The sequence below is a fragment of the Dendropsophus ebraccatus genome, chromosome 14 (assembly GCF_027789765.1).
Source record: "Dendropsophus ebraccatus isolate aDenEbr1 chromosome 14, aDenEbr1.pat, whole genome shotgun sequence".
In the NCBI taxonomy this organism is placed as follows: Eukaryota; Metazoa; Chordata; class Amphibia; order Anura; family Hylidae; genus Dendropsophus; species Dendropsophus ebraccatus.
Genome location: NC_091467.1, coordinates 76,872,485 through 76,897,330, shown reverse-complemented (window position 1 = coordinate 76,897,330; position 24,846 = coordinate 76,872,485). Strand labels below are relative to the sequence as shown.

General features: G+C 49.9%; 1 protein-coding gene across 3 annotated transcripts in view; it reads right to left on the bottom strand.

Moving 5' to 3' along the window:
- The window catches only part of VSTM2L (V-set and transmembrane domain containing 2 like), an 82,754-nt gene that overhangs the window by 25,447 nt on the left and 32,461 nt on the right, over positions 1–24,846 (bottom strand). For 2 of the 3 annotated variants that reach the window (XM_069953613.1, XM_069953614.1), the window contains exon 2: positions 6,734–6,903. In XM_069953613.1, coding sequence (XP_069809714.1) covers positions 6,734–6,903 — 170 coding nt within the window. Of the gene's footprint in view, positions 1–6,733; positions 6,904–14,365; positions 14,894–24,846 lie in introns of those variants that run through there. The other variant, XM_069953612.1, reaches the window with a different exon arrangement.

Genomic DNA, 24,846 nt, shown 5'->3' with positions numbered 1-24,846 from the left:
ACTACACATATACATAACCCTATACATATACATAACACTACACATATACATAACCCTACACATATACATAACCCTACACATATAGCCAACACATAACCCTACACATATACATAACCCCTACACATATACATAACCATACACATATACATTACCCTACACATATACATAACACTACACATATAGCCAACACATAACCCTACACATATACATAACCCTATACATATACATAACCCTATACATATACATAACCCTTCACATATACATAACCCTACTCCATCACTAATCCTCCATATACCCTCCATCACTAATCCTCCATATACCCTCCATCACTATATCCCCCATATACCCCTCCATCACTAATCATCCATATACCCTCCATCACTAATCCTCCATATACCCCTCCATCACTATATCCCCCATATACCCCTCCATCACTATATCCTCCATATACCCCTCCATCACTATATCCCCCATATACCCCTCCATCACTATATCCTCCATATACCCCTCCATCACTAATCCTCCATATACCCCTCCATCACTATATCCCCCATATACCCCTCCATCACTATATCCTCCATATACCCCTCCATCACTAATCCCCCATATACCCCTCATCACTAATCCTCCACATACCCCTCCATCACTATATCCTCCATATACCCCTCCATCACTAATCCTCCATATACCCCTCCATCACTAATCCTCCATATACCCTCCATCAATAATCCTCCATATACCCCTCCATCACTATATCCTCCATATACCCCTCCATCACTAATCCTCCATATACCCTCCATCACTAATCCTCCATATACCCTCCATCACTATATCCTCCATATACTCCTCCATCACTATATCCCCCATATACCCTCCATCACTAATCCCCCATATACCCCTCCATCACTAATCCCCCATATACTCCTCCATCACTAATCCTCCATATACCCTCCATCACTATATCCTCCATATACTCCTCCATCACTATATCCCCCATATACCCTCCATCAATATATCCTCCATATACCCCTCATCACTAATCCTCCATATACCCCTCCATCACTAATCCCCCATATACCCTCCATCAATATATCCTCCATATACTCCTCCATCACTATATCCCCCATATACCCCTCCATCACTATATCCCCCATATACCCTCCATCACTAATCCTCCATATACCCCTCCAGCACTAATCCTCCATATACCCCTCATCACTAATCCCCCATATACCCTCCATCAATATATCCTCCATATACCCCTCCATCACTATATCCTCCATATACCCTCCATCACTAATCCTCCATATACCCTCCATCAATATATCCTCCATATATCCCTCCATCACTAATCCTCCATATACCCCTCCATCACTAATCCTCCATATACCCCTCCATCACTATATCCTCCATATACTCCTCCATCACTATATCCCCCATATACCCCTCCATCACTATATCCTCCATATACCCCTCCATCACTATATCCCCCATATACCCCTCCATCACTATATCCTCCATATACCCCTCATCACTAATCCCCCATATACCCCTCCATCACTAATCCTTCATATACTCCTCCATCACTAATCCTCCATATACCCCTCCATCACTAATCCTCCATATACCCCTCCATCACTAATCCTCCATATACCCCTCCATCACTATATCCTCCATATACCCCTCCATCACTAATCCTCCATATACCCCTCCATCACTAATCCTCCATATACCCCTCCATCACTAATCCTCCATATACCCCCCCATCACTAATCCTCCATATACCCCTCCATCACTAATCCTCCATATACTCCTCCATCACTATATCCTCCATATACCCTTCATCACTAATCCTCCATATACCCCTCCATCACTAATCCTCCATATACCCCTCCATCACTAATCCTCCATATACCCCTCCATCACTAATCCTCCATATACCCCTCCATCACTAATCCTCCATATACTCCTCCATCACTATATCCTCCATATACCCTTCATCACTATATCCTCCATATACCCCTCCATCACTATATCCCCCATATACCCCTCCATCACTAATCCTCCATATACCCCTCATCACTAATCCTCCATATACCCCTCCATCACTAATCCTCCATATACTCCTCCATCACTATATCCTCCATATACCCTTCATCACTATATCCCCCATATACCCCTCCATCACTAATCCTCCATATACCCCTCCATCACTATATCCTCCATATACCCCTCCATCACTAATCCTCCATATACCCCTCCATCACTAATCCTCCATATACCCTCCATCACTATATCCCCCATATACATAACACTATACATATACATAACCCCTACACATATACATAACACTACACATATACATACCCCTACACATATACATAACACTACACATATACATAACCCTATACATATACATAACACTACACATATACATAACACTATACATATACATAACCCTACACATATACATAACCCTACACATATACATAACCCCTACACATATACATAGCCCTATACATATACATAACCCTATACATATACATAACCATACACATATACATAACCCTACACATATACATAACACTATACATATACATAACCCCTACACATATACATAACCCTACACATATACATAACCCCTACACATATACATAACCCTACACATATACATAACCCTACACATATACATAACCCTACACATATACATAACCCTACACATATACATAACACTACACATATACATAACCCTACACATATACATAACACTACACATATACATAACACTACACATATACATAACCCTATACATATACATAACACTACACATATACATAACCCTACACATATAGCCAACACATAACCCTATACATATACATAACCCTACACATATACATAACACTACACATATACATAACCCTACACATATACATAACACTACACATATACATAACCCTATACATATACATAACACTACACATATACATAACCCTACACATATACATAACCCTATACATATAGCCAACACATAACCCTATACATATACATAACCCTACACATATAGCCAACACATAACCCTATACATATACATAACCCTACACATATACATAACACTACACATATATATACCACTACACATATACATAACACTACACATATACATAACCCTATACATATACATAACACTACACATATACATAACCCTACACATATACATAACCCTACACATATAGCCAACACATAACCCTACACATATACATAACCCCTACACATATACATAACCATACACATATACATTACCCTACACATATACATAACACTACACATATAGCCAACACATAACCCTACACATATACATAACCCTATACATATACATAACCCTATACATATACATAACCCTTCACATATACATAACCCTACTCCATCACTAATCCTCCATATACCCTCCATCACTAATCCTCCATATACCCTCCATCACTATATCCTCCATATACCCCTCCATCACTATATCCCCCATATACCCTCCATCACTAATCCTCCATATACCCTCCATCACTATATCCCCCATATACCCCTCCATCACTAATCATCCATATACCCCTCCATCACTATATCCCCCATATACCCCTCCATCACTAATCCTCCATATACCCCTCCATCACTAATCCTCCATATACCCCTCCATCACTATATCCCCCATATACCCCTCCATCACTATATCCTCCATATACCCCTCCATCACTATATCCCCCATATACCCTCCATCACTATATCCTCCATATACCCCTCCATCACTATATCCTCCATATACCCCTCCATCACTATATCCCCCATATACCCCTCCATCACTATATCCTCCATATACCCCTCCATCACTAATCCTCCATATACCCCTCCATCACTATATCCCCCATATACCCCTCCATCACTATATCCTCCATATACCCCTCCATCACTAATCCCCCATATACCCCTCATCACTAATCCTCCACATACCCCTCCATCACTATATCCTCCATATACCCCTCCATCACTAATCCTCCATATACCCCTCCATCACTATATCCCCCATATACCCCTCCATCACTAATCCTCCATATACCCCTCCATCAATAATCCTCCATATACCCCTCCATCACTATATCCTCCATATACCCCTCCATCACTAATCCTCCATATACCCTCCATCACTAATCCTCCATATACCCTCCATCACTATATCCTCCATATACTCCTCCATCACTATATCCCCCATATACCCTCCATCACTAATCCCCCATATACCCCTCCATCACTAATCCCCCATATACTCCTCCATCACTAATCCTCCATATACCCTCCATCACTATATCCTCCATATACTCCTCCATCACTATATCCCCCATATACCCTCCATCAATATATCCTCCATATACCCCTCATCACTAATCCTCCATATACCCCTCCATCACTAATCCCCCATATACCCTCCATCAATATATCCTCCATATACTCCTCCATCACTATATCCCCCATATACCCCTCCATCACTATATCCCCCATATACCCTCCATCACTAATCCTCCATATACCCCTCCATCACTAATCCTCCATATACCCCTCCAGCACTAATCCTCCATATACCCCTCATCACTAATCCCCCATATACCCTCCATCAATATATCCTCCATATACCCCTCCATCACTATATCCTCCATATACCCTCCATCACTAATCCTCCATATACCCTCCATCAATATATCCTCCATATATCCCTCCATCACTAATCCTCCATATACCCCTCCATCACTAATCCTCCATATACCCCTCCATCACTATATCCTCCATATACTCCTCCATCACTATATCCCCCATATACCCCTTCATCACTAATCCCCCATATACCCCTCCATCACTAATCCTTCATATACTCCTCCATCACTAATCCTCCATATACCCCTCCATCACTAATCCTCCATATACCCCTCCATCACTAATCCTCCATATACCCCTCCATCACTATATCCTCCATATACCCCTCCATCACTAATCCTCCATATACCCCTCCATCACTAATCCTCCATATACCCCTCCATCACTAATCCTCCATATACCCCCCCATCACTAATCCTCCATATACCCCTCCATCACTAATCCTCCATATACTCCTCCATCACTATATCCTCCATATACCCTTCATCACTAATCCTCCATATACCCCTCCATCACTAATCCTCCATATACCCCTCCATCACTAATCCTCCATATACCCCTCCATCACTAATCCTCCATATACCCCTCCATCACTAATCCTCCATATACTCCTCCATCACTATATCCTCCATATACCCTTCATCACTATATCCTCCATATACCCCTCCATCACTATATCCCCCATATACCCCTCCATCACTAATCCTCCATATACCCCTCATCACTAATCCTCCATATACCCCTCCATCACTAATCCTCCATATACCCCTCCATCACTATATCCTCCATATACCCTTCATCACTATATCCCCCATATACCCCTCCATCACTAATCCTCCATATACCCCTCCATCACTATATCCTCCATATACCCCTCCATCACTAATCCTCCATATACCCCTCCATCACTAATCCTCCATATACCCTCCATCACTATATCCCCCATATACCCTCCATCACTAATCATCCATATACCCCTCCATCACTAATCCTCCATATACCCCTCCATCACTATATCCCCCATATACCCCGCCATCACTAATCCTCCATATACCCCTCCATCACTAATCCCCCATATACCCTCCATCACTATATCCCCCATATACCCTCCATCACTAATCCTCCATATACCCCTCCATCACTATATCCTCCATATACCCCTCCATCACTAATCCTCCATATACCCCTCCATCACTATATCCTCCATATACCGCTCCATCACTAATCCTCCATATACCCCTCCATCACTATATCCCCCATATACCCCTCCATCACTAATCCTCCATATACCCCTCCATCACTATATCCTCCATATACCCCTCCATCACTAATCCCCCATATACCCTCCATCACTAATCCTCCATATACCCCTCCATCACTATATCCTCCATATACCCTCCATCACTAATCCTCCATATACCCCTCCATCACTATATCCTCCATATACCCCTCCATCACTAATCCTCCATATACCCATCCATCACTAATCCTCCATATACCCTTCATCACTAATCCCCCATATACCCCTCCATCACTATATCCTCCATATACCCTTCATCACTAATCCCCCATATACCCCTCCATCACTATATCCCCCATATACCCTCCATCACTAATCCTCCATATACCCTCCATCACTAATCCTCCATATACCCCTCCATCACTAATCCTCCATATACCCTCCATCACTATATCCCCCATATACCCCTCCATCACTATATCCTCCATATACCCCTCCATCACTATATCCCCCATATACCCCTCCATCACTATATCCTCCATATACCCCTCCATCACTATATCCCCCATATACCCCTCCATCACTAATCCCCCATATACCCCTCCATCACTATATCCTCCATATACCCTTCATCACTATATCCCCCATATACCCCTCCATCACTAATCCTCCATATACCCCTCCATCACTATATCCTCCATATACCCCTCCATCACTATATCCTCCATATACCCCTCCATCACTATATCCTCCATATACCCCTCCATCACTAATCCTCCATATACCCCTCCAGCACATTACCTGGCTGTCTGCCCATGTTTCCTTGTTTGCCCAGTCCTTGTGGGTACGGATATACCACCACTGGATCTCCAGCGAGTAGGGGATGTCACCGCTGCCACGGAAGGAACACGCCATCTCCACGTCTTCTCCAGGGTGCGCGCTAACATCATGTGGGATTTCCGTGAACAAAGCTGAAATATGAAAGAAACGATAGAAATAGTTCAAACAGCTATTTAAAAATGATATGTATCACGGTCTGCGCCCGCCCTGCTTCCTCCAGAATGATTGACAGCCAGCAGCCTGTACACACAGCAGCCGCCAGTGAGAGGGGCGGGCGCAGATAGTGTGATAGACCCGCCTCTGAACGATTCTCCTGAAGATGCCGGATCCCACAGCAGCATGGAGGGCAAGTATATACTGCTGAAGGAGACTGGCAGCACGCATACATACATATCCCAGAACTCAATATACGTATACCAGCTGTATATCATACTCAGAGCTGCAGAGCCAGGAGATAAAACAAATTATGACTTCCTGCAAAGTTATAAAATCATGTTTTCCTTCCGAGATAAAGTGTCATGAAAGTTGTGCTGTGCTGCAGTATGTGGGCCTCTTCTGTCCCCTACATGACTGATGTGCAGGGTTTCCCTTCCAGCACTGACCCTCAGGCATCCATCATGCAGGGAGGGGTGGGGGAGGGAGGAGGCATGCATGCTGCAGTATGTGAGCCTCTTCTGTCCCCTACATGACTGATGTGCAGGGTTTCCCTTCCAGCACTGACCCTCAGGCATCCATCATGCAGGGAGGGGTGGGGGAGGGAGGAGGCATGCATGCTGCAGTAGTATGTTAGCCTCCTCTGTCCCCTACATGACTGATGTGCAGGGTTTCTCTTCCAGCACTGAGCCTCAGGCATCCATCATGTAGGGAGGGGTGGGGGAGGGAGGAGGCATGCATGCTGCAGTGTGTGAGCCTCCTCTGTCCCCTACATGACTAATGTGCAGGGTTTCCCTTCCAGCACTGACCCTCAGGCATCAATCATGTAGGGAGGGGTGGGGGAGGGAGGAGGCATGCATGCTGCAGTATGTGAGCCTCCTCTGTCCCCTACATGACTGATGTGCAGGGTTTCCCTTCCAGCACTGACCCTCAGGCATCCATCATGCAGGGAGGGGTGGGGGAGGGAGGAGGCATGCATGCTGCAGTAGTATGTTAGCCTCCTCTGTCCCCTACATGACTGATGTGCAGGGTTTCCCTTCCAGCACTGAGCCTCAGGCATCAATCATGCAGTTTTGTCCCCGGTGACCCCCTTTACCATAAGGGAAACCCCTTATAAACAGGCCTCTTCCGGGTCAGACTCTCCTGTTTCCTTCAGGAGATACCCGGTTCCCCTCTGTGTTTATTGGAGAAGCTGATGTTTATCCTAACCTGTAATCTCCTTAGAGGCACGCCGGGCATGCTGGTTGTCTATGAGGCTGCATACACCTGATCATAGACTGACCGTACTGGATCATCTCTATGAATCTCCCATAGGACGTTGCGGCTGCAGCCGGTCGGGGACACCAGCACAGTCTGTAGCACGGTGTAGTCAGTCGCTCCCGGCCGCCATGGTGTCCTGCTGCAATAATCCCATCATTCCGCTGGACTAATTCTACGCTAGCTGCGGCATGGCGCTCTCCGGCATTTATGGTGAGCACCGCGCAGGAACCTTGTTCACCGTAACCGCGTGTTAGGGTCAGATTAGCGGGAACGCAGCCACTTCATCATTGGGGCTGATAATGCACAGAGGTCGGCCATACATCATACTGGCGGCCATTATCCCCTATGTCCCCTTGGCACCTGTTCCCACCGTTCTTCCCTCACATCTTTCTTCCCGTCTTCGCCCTCGGTTTCTCCCCCCCCCCCCCCCCCCCCCCCCCCCCCCCCCCCGTCTCTGGCTCCTTAGCCGTAGTATTTAGTTTCCCTTCAAGGGCCGCAGCGCACCATCTGTCAACAGAGCCGTAAAAATCTGAAACATGCAGAGGGGGAAGAGCCTGCAGCACGGGGAGAAGGGGGAGCGATACCGAGAGACTGATGGAGAGACCAAGCGTCTGCAGCAACGCATCAAACCTTACACCCTGCATAAGGCAATGCGACAGCCGCAGATCCAGAGCAGCAGCAGAAACGGCAACGGTGAAGAATAACGGCGGAAAGGGCGCGCAATAGAAAATACAGGACTTTGTCTTACAATTCCAGGGACCTGGGTTCAAATCCAATCCGGACAAAATCTGCAAGGAGTCCCGATAAGTTGCTGCTAAAGTACTATTTGGCTGACTGCTACTAAATAGTCAAATGGGCGGGGACTTTATTACATAATCGGGTGTGACTGCTAGTCTCAGGGGTGTCATTGGGAGCTCATAATCATCCCTCCCCCTAACCGGATCCACGCCCCCTCAGCCTACTAACCACACCCACAATACAGTTCCCGCCCATCTGACTATTCAGTATATTCAACCAAATGCTAAGACCCCCTATAGATCTAGAATGGTGGGCTTGTAGCAAAGAAGAAAAAACACTGCTGGGATCAGGAAATACTGAACGACAATAATGATCAACAGAGTAATGTATGGCTGCAGCACGACTCCCATATAGGAATACACGCCCCCCATATGGGAATACACGCCCCCATATGGGAATACACGCCCCCATATGGGAATACACGCCCCCATATGGGAATACACGCCCCCATATGGGAATACACGCCCCCTGTATGGGAATACACGCCCCCTGTATAGGAATCCACACCTCCTGTATAGTAATCCATGCCCCCGTATGGGAATCCACGCCCCCCTCTCTAGGAATCCACACCCCCTTTATGGGAATCCACGCCCCCTCTCTGGGAATCCACGCCCCCTCTCTGGGAATCCACGCCCCCTGCATGGGAATCCACGCCCCCTGTATGGGAATCCACGCCCCCTGTATGGGAATCCACGCCCCCTGTATGGGAATCCACGCCCCCTGTATGGGAATCCACGCCCCCTGTATGGGAATCCACGCCCCCTGTATGGGAATCCACGCCCCCTGTATGGGAATCCACGCCCCCTGTATGGGAATCCACGCCCCCTGTATGGGAATCCACGCCCAATCCAGGGGGGGAAGTATCATCTGTGCAGTTTCCTTGTACAGGTGTCAATTATCACACACCCCGCTTATTGCTTCTCCTGTGCGGGATGTATTATTAGGCACCGTGCACTGATAATTTGTGCATAATTTCTACCTAAAGTAGCTCGGATAAGCAAGTGTGCCAGGGTAGCAGTAAAGTACAAAAAAAATTGCACTTAATAAATGACAAGAATAATGCAGCTTACCTGACCCCCCCCCCCCCCACTCCGGGCAGAAAATCTGAGGGGAGGTGAACATGATGTGAACTGGGGAAATCATTTACCTTGATTAATTATGAGCAAAAAAATTCACCTTGTGCAAAAATTCTGTATTAGCCAAAATGAACAGCGTCAAAAAAATCAGCGGTGATCTACAAAGTTACATCCCGTGCAGCCGCCGCACAGGATCAGCAGCACAGGAGACGTCTAGAACGCTCAGCAGATACACGCTGATCCTCGAGGTCTACATCACCGGCGACAGAACAGACTAAGGGCCCTATTACACGGGGCGATTATCGTTCAAAAAATCGTTAGATCATTCGGATTTGAACGATAATCGTTTAGTGTAATAGCAGACTATTATACGACCAACGAGAAATCGTTAGTTGTTAGATAGAATTTGGATCTATTTTTATCGATGATCGTTCGCATGGAATAAGACGAACGCAAGTAGCGACAAACGCAATAGCGACAACAATACGACCACAAGAACCATCCTAAGTAACGATCATTGTTCCGTGTAATTGGGTGAACGATTTCAGGTTGTTCGCCATAGCGGTCGTTTGAGATCGTTTATCGTTAATTGTCGATCGTCGAAAAATTGCTTCATAGTACCCTAAGGGGAGGACAATGTGAGCCGTGTATTGGCCGAGTGCGACCGTCTGGCTTCCTTGTATACTGGTCATCACTAATAAGGGGTCCGCAGTCTACCCTGTTATCTAGTATGGAGACCACCGTAAATGCTGTGTGATAAATGTTACACTATAGCACACCTAGCACACTATACCGCAGACTGCTAGGACCACTTCCACCTCCGTATTAGTGGTTCCACGTGTTTTCTCCTCTACGTGTTGTTGTGCATCTCTCTTCTCCCTGATGAACCCTATAACTAAGGGGAAACACGTTGGGGATCTAGAGAATTTTGGGGACTGAATTTATGTTGTTTAATAACAGGACCTAGACTCAAGTCCACGGCACAGGATGGGCAACACTAGAGAAGTCCAGGGTAAGGCCGGGGATGGGGGTCACCTGTAGAGATAGATTGTATAGGGTGTGTAGAGCTTATAATAAAAGGCTTTATTTTACACTGATATTTTTTGTTTCCCCCGTGAACCAGCCCCACCAGGGACATAAAGTGCCCCCACAGGAAAGGGAGACGGCAGTCTACTTATTGCACAGCTGAAGGTATCACAAGGGTTAATGTTCCACTTGTTTCTGGTCATTGTTGTCCAACCCTTAGGCTGGGTACACACAACACAACAACCTATCAAACACTTAGGTTCAGCTTGTTCCAGAAGCTTCCCCACCAATGGGAGACAGGTCCCGTCTACTACTATAAAAGCTCCCCGAAGGTCCTTAGGTGGGGTTCTCTAGATCAGATCTAGTTTATATCAGTGTGTGTATGGATTGCTGTTCTGGCTGAAGTTTACTCCAGTGCCTGGCCTGGAGGCCAGGTCCTCTGACAGGGTCTCTATGACAGATTCTGTACAGGAGTTATACGGTGCTAAGGGTGGGGTAACTGCCATATAGGACCACCTTGCCTATGTCTGAGATGACTATTCTGTATAAGTCAGGACCTTCCAGTAACACAAAGGTTTGTCTGCAGTGGAGCAAAGTGTGACTAAGCCAAAGTACTCCATTGATCTTCACTCTGCGATCTCGGGGAACCTTGAGTGGCTAGCTATGCCTGGTTGTGCAAGCCTGGGGTTCGTGCTACCAGAACTGGCACTCTGTGATCTGTTCATCAAAGGGCGGTATCCCCTAAACCACCAAGCTTCTACCAAGCCAGTCACCGTGACAGAGTTCTGATACTGTTTAGGCGAGGCCCCTTAGTAGCCCCCTAGCCTCTTTCACAAGTCGAGTCTAATCAAACCAAACCTTAACCTAACCTGAAAAGTAAACCAAGTACACAGAACCTACTTATATACCTCAAGTACTCAGTGTTGTCCGCCAGGAGAAGGACTATAGTTATTGTGGTGTCCCACCACGGGTGTTGCTGGTTTATAAAACCCTCGCAAAAGTCTGTACTCTTAGTAAAAGTGCTAATGAAGTGTAATGTAAGTTTTGCCACTAGATGTCGCTAGTTTGTATATCTTGTATATAAGTATCGCACAGCTGTAGTACTCAACAATAATAGCACCAATGAGAGCTCTTTTCTCCACCTATCTCTATTCTCCTCCTACTTTTGCACTCTCTTCTCCACCACTCACAGGAGGTATTACATACCCTGTAGGAAGTTGTCACATGGGGAGAGGGAGGAGTGAGGTAGCGGACAGACACATAGACACTAGTTTCTTAAAAGCAGCACTTCTACTCACTATGCAGTGCTAAACACTCACAGAGGGGACAAGTCGGAGATCATTCCAGCCCACGCCGTGAACATATATAAAGGTGCAAGACAGTATCCTGAAAGCAAGAGGAACTGATCCGGATAGAGTAAAGTTGCTACGGGCATATGTACTCTATCTAGCAGGTGTAACCAGGAAAACCTGACTACTCTGCTAAACCCAGGTAACAAGGTCTGGGGCTCGTGTCACCCTAGGAGGACGGGTCTCCCGACACTGTACGGCAATAGGTGGTATAAAGACAGAAGTCAAAACACAAGAACAAGTATTCTCTCTACTGTCAAGTATTCTACTGCTAAAGTTCCAGCAGAGCACATTACTACTTGTGTTGGGACTTTCACGACCTACTCCTCTCCTCTGTACTCACTCTACTTCTCAGCATGCAACCAAGCCAGCACGGCTAAGCGCCCAAGGGACCCCCTCACAGCCCGACAGGTCACCGAACACAGGGGAAAGGGTATAGCTAGCCTCCCTAAAATAAAAACAGGTGTGCCTCCATACCTGTGTGCCCAACCAGCACTGACGTCACTACAGCCTACCATCTGGCTGAGCTACAGTATATCCCGACCAACCACCACAGTAGTGGCGTCACACAGTACCATCTGGCTGAGCTACAGTATATCCCGACCAACCACCACAGTAGTGGCGTCACACAGTACCATCTGGCTGAGCTACAGTATATCCCGACCAACCACCACAGTAGTGGCGTCACACAGTACCATCTGGCTGAGCTACAGTATATCCCGACCAACCACCACAGTAGTGGTGTCACACAGTACCATCTGGCTGAGCTACAGTATATCCCGACCAACCACCACAGTAGTGGTGTCACACAGTACCATCTGGCAAATGACCGGTCAAACACCATAGTGGTGCACCACATTATTATACTGCACCTTACTGCCAAAAGTACTATTTTTGTATCGCACTGAAGATTTGCACCAGTTTTTGCTGTTCAACCTGTTTAAGAACTTATGATTACTCTGTCCTCGCACCTACACCTGTTCTATCTTTTACAAAGTCATGTGTCAGTATACCTGGGGGTGGGCATACCACAGCTGGCCATCCTGATAAGTGCCTAGTTGGTACACCTAACCCCTAGCCCACGGGCGTAACTAGAATTGGCTGGGCCCCATAGCAAACTTTTGATTGGGCCCCCAAACTGACCACTAAACCGTCAAGTGTAGTCAAAACTACATAACTGCAAGCGCTGGTCAGGAGTACTTGCAGTTAAAGGGACAATTGCAAAATACCGTAGACCAGCTCGGCCAATGGGTGCTGCAAATGATGATGGCTCAGGGGGTCCAGTATATTGCAGGAGCAGGCTATGGGGCCCCCTGATGCAGCAAGCCCCATAGCAACCGCTATGGCTGCTATAGTGGAAGTTACGCCCCTGACCTAGCCCCTAGCACTTAGCCCCTCGCCCCTAACAACTAGCACCTAACAACTAGCCCCTAACACCTTACACCTAGCCCTTAACACCTTACACCTAGCCCTTAACACCTTACACCTAGCCCCTAACACCTTACACCTAGCCCCTAACACCTTACACCTTAACACCTAGCCCCTAACACCTTACACCTAGCCCTTAACACCTAGCCCCTAGTAGCCCCAGATTACTGCATATGGGGCAGTAACAAAAGGGGTAGATAATAGCGCTATATATCAGGGAAAGCTGCCAATATGATACTCCTTACAAGAAGGTACAAAGCGGTATTGAACCTCCAGTATTTTTGGCATTTCAGGTTCCTTTAAGGAGTCAGCAATCATCATAAAGGGCAAAACTAGATTTAAAAAAAAATAATCATGGGCCAATATCCTCTTCTAGTCTGGGTTGTAAGTTGGTGCTTGAGGGGGTCAGAGTTCATATCTGGTTTATATATATCTCACCGCCTCACACGTCTCAGAAGAACAGTGCCGGAGAGTATATTAGATCTAGTGCTCAGTTATTTTACCTTTATACTCTTCATCCCTCGAGAGCGGAGGGTTCGCGGCCCGGGAGCTATACACGTATATATATACAATACTTCCCAAGATGAATTTGTTTCTTGTATTCCCAATGTAACGCTGCCGCTCTGACATTTGCCAGAAGGGTTCTAGGAGATTGTACATGAGGTCTCCTCCGGCTCCAGAACTTTCTATAACCTGCAGCCAATGGCTGGGGATCTATACTGGGGGATTGGACGCCATAATCTAAACTGATCCGGGAAAATGAAAAGAAACCAAAGAAATGGGGAAAAGTGACAGAGGTACTAAAAGATGTCAGAGAACGAAGGACAGCGAGAGAACAACAGCGAACGTAATGAGAAGAAGAGAACGGCAGAGGGTGAGGGGTGACGGAGGAAGATGGAGAAGAAGTAAGGGTGGAAGCAGGAAAGGATAGATAGGCAAAGGGAAGATCTAGGAGAAAAGAGAGAAGGAAGGAGGAGAAGGGAGAGCGAGGGGAAGGAGGGGAGAGGAGAGCGAGGGGAAAGAGGAGAGGGGAGAGCGAGGGGAAGGAGGAGAGGGGAGAGCGAGGGGAAGGGGGAGAGGGGAGAGCGAGGGGAAGAAGGAGAGGGGAGAGCGAGGGGAAGGAGGAGAGGGGAGAGCGAGGGGAAGGAGAGAGGGGAGAGCGAGGGGAAGAAGGAGAGGGGAGAGCGAGGGGAAGGAGGAGAGGGGAGAGCGAGGGGAAGGAGAGAGCGAGGGGAAGGAGGAGAGCGAGGGGAAGGAGAGAGCCAGGGGAAGGAGGAGAGGGGAGAGCGAGGGGAAGGAGGAGAGCGAGGGGAAGGAGGAGAGGGGAGAGCGAGGGGAAGGAGGAGAGCGAGGGGAAGGAGGAGAGGGGAGAGCGAGGGGAAGGAGGAGAGCGAGGGGAAGGAGGAGAGCGAGGGGAAGGAGGAGAGCGAGGGGAAGGAGAGAGCGAGGGGAAGGAGGAGAGCGAGGGGAAGGAGGAGAGCGAGGGGAAGGAGGAGAGCGAGGGGAAGGAGAGAGCGAGGGGAAGGAGAGAGCGAGGGGAAGGAGAGAGCGAGGGGAAGGAGAGAGCGAGGGGAAGGAGAGAGCGAGGGGAAGGAGGAGAGGGGAGAGCGAGGGGAAGGAGGAGAGGGGAGAGCGAGGGGAAGGAGGAGAGGGGAGAGCGAGGGGAAGGAGGAGAGGGGAGAGCGAGGGGAAGGAGGAGAGGGGAAGGAGAGAGCGAGGGGAAGGAGGAGAGGGGAAGGAGAGAGCGAGGGGAAGGAGGAGAGGGGAGAGCGAGGGGAAGGAGAGAGCGAGGGGAAGGAGAGAGCGAGGGGAAGGAGAGAGCGAGGGGAAGGAGAGAGCGAGGGGAAGGAGAGAGCGAGGGGAAGGAGGAGAGGGGAGAGCGAGGGGAAGGAGGAGAGGGGAGAGCGAGGGGAAGGAGGAGAGGGGAGAGCGAGGGGAAGGAGGAGAGGGGAAGGAGGAGAGCGAGGGGAAGGAGGAGAGGGGAGAGCGAGGGGAAGGAGAGAGGGGAGAGCGAGGGGAAGGAGGAGAGGGGAGAGCGAGGGGAAGGAGAGAGGGGAGAGCAAGGGGAAGGAGGGAAGGAGGAGAGGGGAGAGCGAGGGGAAGGAGAGAGGGGAGAGCGAGGGGAAGGAGGAGAGGGGAGAGCGAGGGGAAGGAGGGGAAGGAGGAGAGGGGAAGGAGGAGAGGGGTGAGCGAGGGGAAGGAGGAGAGGGGAGAGCGAGGGGAAGGGGGAGAGGGGAAGGAGGAGAGGGGAGAGCGAGGGGAAGGAGAGAGGGGAGAGCGAGGGGAAGGAGAGAGGGGAGAGCGAGGGGAAGGAGGAGAGGGGAGAGCGAGGGGAAAGAGGAGAGGGGAGAGCGAGGGGAAGGGGGAGAGGGGAGAGCGAGGGGAAGGAGGAGAGGGGAGAGCGAGGGGAAGGAGGAGAGGGGAGAGCGAGGGAATGGAGGAGAGGGGAGAGCGAGGGGAAGGAGGGGAGAGGAGCGCGAGAGGAAGGTGGAGAGGGGAGAGCGAGGGGAAGGAGGAGAGGGGAGAGCGAGGGGAAGAAGGAGAGGGGAGAGCGAGGGGAAGAAGGAGAGGGGAGAGCGAGGGGAAGGAGGAGAGGGGAGAGCGAGGGGAAGGAGGAGAGGGGAGAGCGAGGGGAAGGGGGAGAGAGGGGAGAGCGAGGGGAAGAAGGAGAGAGGGGAGAGCGAGGGGAAGAAGGAGAGAGGGGAGAGCGAGGGGAAGGAGGAGAGCGAGGGGAAGGAGGAGAGGGGAGAGCGAGGGGAAGGAGGAGAGCGAGGGGAAGGAGGAGAGGGGAGAGCGAGGGGAAGGAGGAGAGAGCGAGGGAATGGAGGAGAGGGGAGAGCGAGGGGAAGAAGGAGAGGGGAGAGCGAGGGGAAGGAGGAGAGGGAAGAGCGAGGGGAAGGAGGAGAGGGAAGAGCGAGGGGAAGGAGGGGAAGGAGGAGAGGGGAGAGCGAGGGGAAGGAGGAGAGGGGAGAGCGAGGGGAAGGGGGAGAGCGAGGGGAAGGAAGAGAGGGGAGAGCGAGGGGAAGAAGGAGAGAGGGGAGAGCGAGGGGAAGAAGGAGAGAGGGGAGAGCGAGGGGAAGAAGGAGAGAGGGGAGAGCGAGGGGAAGAAGGAGAGAGGGGAGAGCGAGGGGAAGGAGGAGAGCGAGGGGAAGGAGGAGAGGGGAGAGCGAGGGGAAGGAGGAGAGGGGAGAGCGAGGGAATGGAGGAGAGGGGAGAGCGAGGGGAAGGAGAGAAGGGAGAGCGAGGGGAAGGAGAGAGGGGAGAGCGAGGGGAAGGAGGAGAGGGGAGAGCGAGGGGAAGGAGGAGAGGGGAGAGCGAGGGGAAGAAGGAGAGGGGAGAGCGAGGGGAGGGGAGAGGGGAGAGCGAGGGGAAGGAGGAGAGGGGAGAGCGAGGGGAAGGAGGAGAGGGGAGAGCGAGGGGAAGGAGAGAGGGGAGAGCGAGGGGAAGGAGGGGAAGGAGAGAGCGAGGGGAAGAAGGAGAGGGGAGAGCGAGGGGAAGGAGGAGAGGGGAGAGCGAGGGGAAGGAAGAGAGGGGAGAGCGAGGGGAAGGAGGAGAGCGAGGGGAAGGAGGAGAGGGGAGAGCGAGGGGAAGGAGGAGAGCAAGGGGAAGGAGGAGAGGGGAGAGCGAGGGGAAGGAGGAGAGGGGAGAGCGAGGGGAAGGAGGAGAGGGAAGAGCGAGGGGAAGGAGGAGAGGGAAGAGCGAGGGGAAGGAGGAGAGGGAAGAGCGAGGGGAAGGAGGAGAGGGAAGAGCGAGGGGAAGGAGGAGAGGGGAGAGCGAGGGGAAGGAGGAGAGGGGAGAGCGAGAGGAAGGGGGAGAGGGAAGAGCGAGGGGAAGGAGGAGAGGGGAGAGCGAGAGGAAGGGGGAGAGGGGAGAGCGAGAGGAAGGGGGAGAGGGGAGAGCGAGGGGAAGGAGAGAGCGAGGGTAAGTAGGAGAGCGAAGGGAGAAAGAGGGGTAGGAGAGGGGAAAGCGAGGGGAGAGCGAGGGAAAGGAGAGGGAAGTGCGTGGGGTAGGAGAGGGGAGAGCGAAAGGAAGAAGACGGGAACATGAGGGGAAGGAGGAGAGAAGCAAAGAGAAGGAGAGGGGAGAGCGAGGGGAAGGAGAGAGGAGCGTGCACCTCAGAGCAGCAGCCGGAAGATTGGAAGAGACAGCTACGGAATTACATATCCAGGGAGATTTGGAGGAAAAAAACAATGTGACAGCAGAACAGAGACAGAAGCGGGTCCATGCCGGGACTTCACAACCTATTACTGAGAGGGAGCGCTCATGGGAGGAAGGAGAAAAAGGAGAAAACAATATAAACCAAGGAGAAAGACAAAGGAAAGGAAAGTCATCGAGCCAAGAGGAGGAAACGTGAGGCCTGACAGTCCCTCCAATAACCTGCGGGGTCTCTAATTCCAAAATCTACATCAATGGCCTCATCTTCATCTTGGTTAAAATTGCCATTTGCTCTATTTTCATTTTTTTTTAAACTATTTCATTAAGAACAGTGACAAGCAACGACCCAAATAAAATTGCAGCGACATAGAGAACATTAAGAGTCGCATGTATAGACAGGATACGGTAAATTCCTGCTGTGCTTTATATATATATGTACAAACAAAACCGTCCGTCCCGACAGAGCTGTCCGCCTCATCATTTTTCTGCTCATTCTTTGTACGTTATGTTCCTCGAAGCCGATGCTGAACTACCCCTCTAACAGGCCTCTCTTGTGATTAGATCTCCCGGGATCTGGATGTTTGTGAGACCAATCCCTAAGTCGATTATTGGAACGGCTTTGGGGGAAAGCAGGTCTCTTTGTAAGGGAAGGAATTTGGACAGACGGCATGGAAGCTTAGAATAAGTTTCCTTATTGCCTCCCAGGGGGCTGGTGTCACAGGTGGGCGGCTGGCGTCCTTGGGTAGGCAGCTCTGGCCTCCCCGGGCAGGTGGCCCTGTGGTGTTGCTATTGGTTACACCCTTCGTAAAAGTCTGTGCTTATTGTACTTGAGTGGTGATGAGTAGTGATAAAGTTTCGCCACTAGATGTCGCAGTATTAGGTATGTGTACTCAGAAGCAGCACGGCTGAAGTATGTAAAGGGTTATTGTTAATTTGTGTGTCACATGGATCTGTGGACCTATGGGAATCTTTTTTTCTTCTATCCTATCATCTCTCACTTTACTTCTTCTAATGCACTCTTCACCCACTCACAGCACACCATAGACACGCTGAGGAAGGAAGTCACATGGGTGACCGGAAGTGTAGTTCAGTCTTAGCCAGATCCCCGTATGGGAAGGAAGCAAGACAAGACACAGCTCAGAGTTTCTTCTCAGTCTATTCTACACGACACTGTACAGTGTTAAACTCCTCACAGAAAAGGACAAGTCAGACACAACCCCAACCCACGCCGTGGACTAGGAGAGTCACAATGCCAGACAGTATCCACAGACGGCAATAAGCTAGAAACTGATCCGGATAGAGCAAAGTTGCTAAGGCAGCGCAGTTGTCAGCAGGAAATCCTCAGCAATCCGCTCATCCCAGGTAACAAGGTCTGGGGCCTTGTGTCACCCTCATAGGGCGGTTCAGCTGACACAGGCACAAGTATTCTCTTCTTCTTCTAAGTATTCTTCTACCTCAGGCATGTCCAAAGTCCGGCCGGAGGGCCATTTGCGGCCCGCGTTCCGAACTTTTACGGCCCCCCAGGTATCCAGCTTGCTATTATCTGCCTGTGTTATAAAGCATATAGCATGTAGCATGTAAAATGGTCGGCCCTCGCACATGTTCACTTCATCAAATTTGGCACTCTTCGAAAAAAATTTGGACATGCCTGTTCTACCTCATCCTCCAACATCCTGGAAGAGTTGGGACTTTCACGACATCCTCCTCTCTGCTACTCTGCATCGCTCCACACTCTACTGGTTGCTGTATCATCAAGTGTCTTATAAAGTGCTTTATCAAGGGAACTATTATGTACCGTACCCTGTCAAAGCAAAGCTGTATAACTTGCTGCACACAAATATTTCTCAAGTAAAAAACGAGATTATTTATAATAAAGAGACTCTGTGATTCTTCTCCTCACACCGACACAGTGTACTGTGGGTGGCAGTTCCAATAGTCCGGGAGGGTCACTACACCACTCCGACCAACTGTGATATCACCCCAAGGGACCCCATAGCAGCCCGGCAGGACACTGTCCACAGGGGAACAAGGTACAACCGGCCTTCTAAACTAAAAGCAGTCGTGCCATCACACCTATGTGCCCACCGGACACTAGCGTCACGACAACATCTTAAGGCCCGGCTAAATCTCGGACAACCACTACCAGCGTGGCGTCACACTTTACCACCTAGCAAGTGACCGGCCGTTCCTCTGACATAACACCTGGGGGGCTCACCACACCTCTGGTGTCCACGGGTAGGCGGCTCGCTTTGATATGGGTTGATATGGTTCTTTACCCTTGGTGTGAAGTAATGTGGTCATTTTCTAGCTTCTAGTCGGAGAAGTAGCCAGTGTAACCAGAGCGGCTAAATGGTAGATCCTTACAAGAGGTATTTGTAATCCCCGTATGGGTTTCGGGAGACGTCATTTTTTGTAATTCTGGGCGGCTTCCCCTTCTATAGGATGAATCCTGTCTGTAGCGTTGTACATCCGTCTTATAAGAATCTGAAGGGTTCGGAGCAGCCACGGAAGCCTGGAAAGCTGACCATTTCTATCTGGTGCGCTCTGCCCGACGGCCAAAGCAGCAAATAGTCATCAGTGGGAGATTTGTTTAGTTTGTAGCTTAGTTTATGGAGGAAACGCGCAGAGCTATGCGTCTTGCACACAAGCCATTGTGATTGCCTGAGAAGTTTCTGTGGAGATGGAAAGACAAAGGAACCAAGAAGAAGGGGGACTGGGAGTGTGGGAGCCGAGAGGAGGTGAGTATAGCTTATCATTTTTTTCAACCCTCAGCCGTGGAGTAAACTTTTGTTTTTCTTAGGAAAACCCGCCCTCCACCATGTACAACTAAAGTATTAAAGGAGAAGTCCAGCAAAATTTTTGTTAAAGTATTGTATTGCCCCCCAAAAGTTATAAAAATCCCCAATATAGACTTATTACAGGAAATGCACATAAAGAGCTTTTTTTCCCTGCACTTACTACTGCATCAAGGCTTCACTTCCTGGGTAACATGGTGATGTCACTTCCTGGATAACACGGTGATGTCACTTCCTGGATAACACGGTGATGTCACTTCCTGGATAACACGGTAATGTCACTTCCTGGATAACACGGTGATGTCCCTTCCTGGATAACATGGTGGTGTCACTTCCTGGGTAACATGGTGATGTCACTTCCTGGATAACACGGTGATGTCACTTCCTGGATAACACGGTGATGTCACTTCCTGGATAACATGGTGATGTCACTTCCTGGATAACATGGTGATGTCCGACCCGACTCCCAGAGCTGTGCGGGCTGTGGCTGCTGCAGAGGATGATGGCAGAGGGATGCTCAATCTCCCTCCAGTGCCCTGTGTCTCTCAGTGTCCCCCTGCCATCATCCTCTCTAGCAGCCACAACCATGTTATCCAGGAAGTGACATCACCATGTTATCCAGGAAGTGACATCACCATGTTATCCATGGAATGACATCTCCATGTTATTCAGGAAGTGGCATCACTATGTTATCCAGGGAGTGACGTCACCGTGTTATTCAGAAAGTGACATCACTGTGTTATCCAGGAAGTGAGACCACCATGTTATCCAGGAAATGACATCACCATGTTATCCAGGAAGTGACATCACCATGTTATCCAGGAAGTGACGTCGCCATGTTATCCACGAAGTGACGTCACCGTGTTATTCAGGAAATGACATCACCATGTTATCCAGGAAGTGACATCACCATGTTATCCAGGAAGTGATGTCGCCATGTTATCCAGGAAGTGACGCCACCGTGTTATCCAGGAAGTGACATCACCGTGTTATCCAGGAAGTGACACCACCATGTTATCCAGAAAGTGAAACCACCATGTTATCCAGGAAGTGACATCACCATGTTATCCATGGAATGACATCTCCATGTTATCCAGGAAGGGAAGCCTTGATGCAGAAGTGCAGGAAAAAAAGCACTTTTTAAGCATTTCCTGTAATAAGTGTATATTGGGGATTTGTATAACTTTTGGGGGGCAACACAATACTTTAATAAAATTTTAGTCGGACTTCTCCTTTAAGCCAGGGATCCCAAAGCTTGCATCTAGACCCTCCATGATATCACTACTTCAGATGTAATCACAGTCTCCAGCCTTCATTGTCCGTGCTCTATTGCTAGATACGTCCATACTCTAGAATCCATCATACCCACCAGCGGGCGCACAGTCCGTCACAGGGAGCCACACACAGAGGACTTTCTATGTAAACCCTACCAGGCCCCTTAACATCACCTATAGGCCCCTGCCTACCATCAGGCATCCTAATGGGCCAGGAGTAAGGGCCCAGACATTGTACCCCCCCACCCCCCGGCTGCTGCTATTATAATACACTGGAGCGCACCGACAGCGATAGGAGTCGGAGACGTCTGTAATATCCGGCCTGTGCGTCACTTATAGGAAGACGCCATAATAGACCACGGATTACTCCTCGTGACCTCACCACGACCTCAGTCACTCACAGCACAAATAGAAAGAAAAAGGTATAATAGTAAATTTGGTGTAGGCCATAATAACCGCCTGTAACCTAGCAACGCGGTTGATTGCGTCTTATTATGGGATTATTATACGTACGATGTCAGATTACTGTATAATGATACTAAATATGGAGACATTTCATCAACACTAAAGCTCCGAGAACGGCTACAAGACAGGGGGGATGTGTGATGTACAGGGGGGGGATGTGTGATGTACAGGGGGGGGATGTATGATGTACAGGGGGGGTGATGTACAGGGGGGATGTGTGATGTACAGGGGGGGATGTGTGATGTACAGGGGGGGGGGTGATGTACAGGGTGGGATGTGTGATGTACAGGGGGGGATGTGTGATGTACAGGGGGGGTGTGATGTACAGGGGGGGTGTGATGTACAGGGGGGATGTGTGATGTACAGGGGGGATGTGTGATGTACAGGGGGATGTGTGATGTACAGGGGGGGGGGGTGATGTACAGGGGGGATGTGTGATGTACAGGGGGGGATGTGTGATGTACAGGGGGGGATGTGTGATGTACAGGGGGGATGTGTGATGTACAGGGGGGATGTGTGATGTACAGGGGGGGATGTGTGATGTACAGGGGGGGTGATGTACAGGGGGGATGTATGATGTACAGGGGGGGTGATGTACAGGGGGGATGTGTGATGTACAGGGGGGATGTGTGATGTACAGGGGGGATGTGTGATGTACAGGGGGTGTGTGATGTACAGGGGGGATGTGTGATGTACAGGGGGGATGTATGATGTACAGGGGGGGGTGATGTACAGGGGGGGGGATGTGTGATGTACGGGGGGGTGATGTACAGGGGGGGGTGATGTACAGGGGGGATGTATGATGTACAGGGGGGGTGATGTGTGATGTACAGGGGGGATGTGTGATGTACGGGAGGGGGGGATGTGTGATGTACAGGGGGGGATGTGTGATGTACAGGGAAGGATGTGTGATGTACAGGGGGGGGATGTGTGATGTACAGGGGGGATGTGTGATGTACAGGGGGGGTGATGTACAGGGGGATGTGTGATGTACAGGGGGATGTGTGATGTACAGGGGGGGATGTGTGATGTACAGGGGGGGATGTGTGATGTACAGGGGGGGATGTGTGATGTACAGGGGGGGATGTGTGATGTACAGGGGGGATGTGTGATGTACAGGGGGGGGATGTGTGATGTACAGGGGGGGGGATGTGTGATGTACAGGGGGGGTGATGTACAGGGGGGATGTGTGATGTACAGGGGGGGATGTGTGATGTACAGGGGGGGGATGTGTGATGTACAGGGGGGGGGGATGTGTGATGTACAGGGGGGGGGATGTGTGATGTACAGGGGGGGGGGATGTGTGATGTACAGGGGGGATGTGTGATGTACAGGGGGGATGTGTGATGTACAGGGGGATGTGTGATGTACAGGGGGGGAATGTGTGATGTACAGGGGGGGATGTGTGATGTACAGGGGGGATGTGTGATGTACAGGGGGGGATGTGTGATGTACAGGGGGGGGATGTGTGATGTACAGGGGGGGATGTGTGATGTACAGGGGGGGGATGTGTGATGTACAGGGGGGGGTGATGTACAGGGGGATGTGTGATGTACAGGGGGGGATGTGTGATGTACAGGGGGGGGGATGTGTGATGTACAGGGGGGATGTGTGATGTACAGGGGGGATGTGTGATGTACAGGGGGGGGATGTGTGATGTACAGGGGGGATGTGTGATGTACAGGGGGGATGTGTGATGTACAGGGGGGGGATGTGTGATGTACAGGGGGGGGATGTGTGATGTACAGGGGGGATGTGTGATGTACAGGGGGGGATGTGTGATGTCCAGGGGGATTGTGTGATGTACAGGGGGGGGGGTGATGTACAGGGGGGATGTGTGATGTACAGGGGGGGGATGTGTGATGTACAGGGGGGGATGGGTGATGTACAGGGGGGGATGGGTGATGTACAGGGGGGATGGGTGATGTACAGGGGGGGGTGATGTACAGGGGGGATGTGTGATGTACAGGGGGGGGATGTGTGATGTACAGGGGGATGTGTGATGTACAGGGGGGATGTGTGATGTCCAGGGGGATTGTGTGATGTACAGGGGGGGGGGGTGATGTACAGGGGGGATGTGTGATGTACAGGGGGGGATGGCTGATGTACAGGGGGGGGGTGATGTACAGGGGGGGGTGATGTACAGGGGGGATGTGTGATGTACAGGGGGGGGGATGTGTGATGTACAGGGGGATGTGTGATGAACGGCGGGGGGATGTGTGATGAACGGCGGGGGGATGTGTGATGTACAGGGGGGATGTGTGATGTACAGGGGGGGATGTGTGATGTACAGGG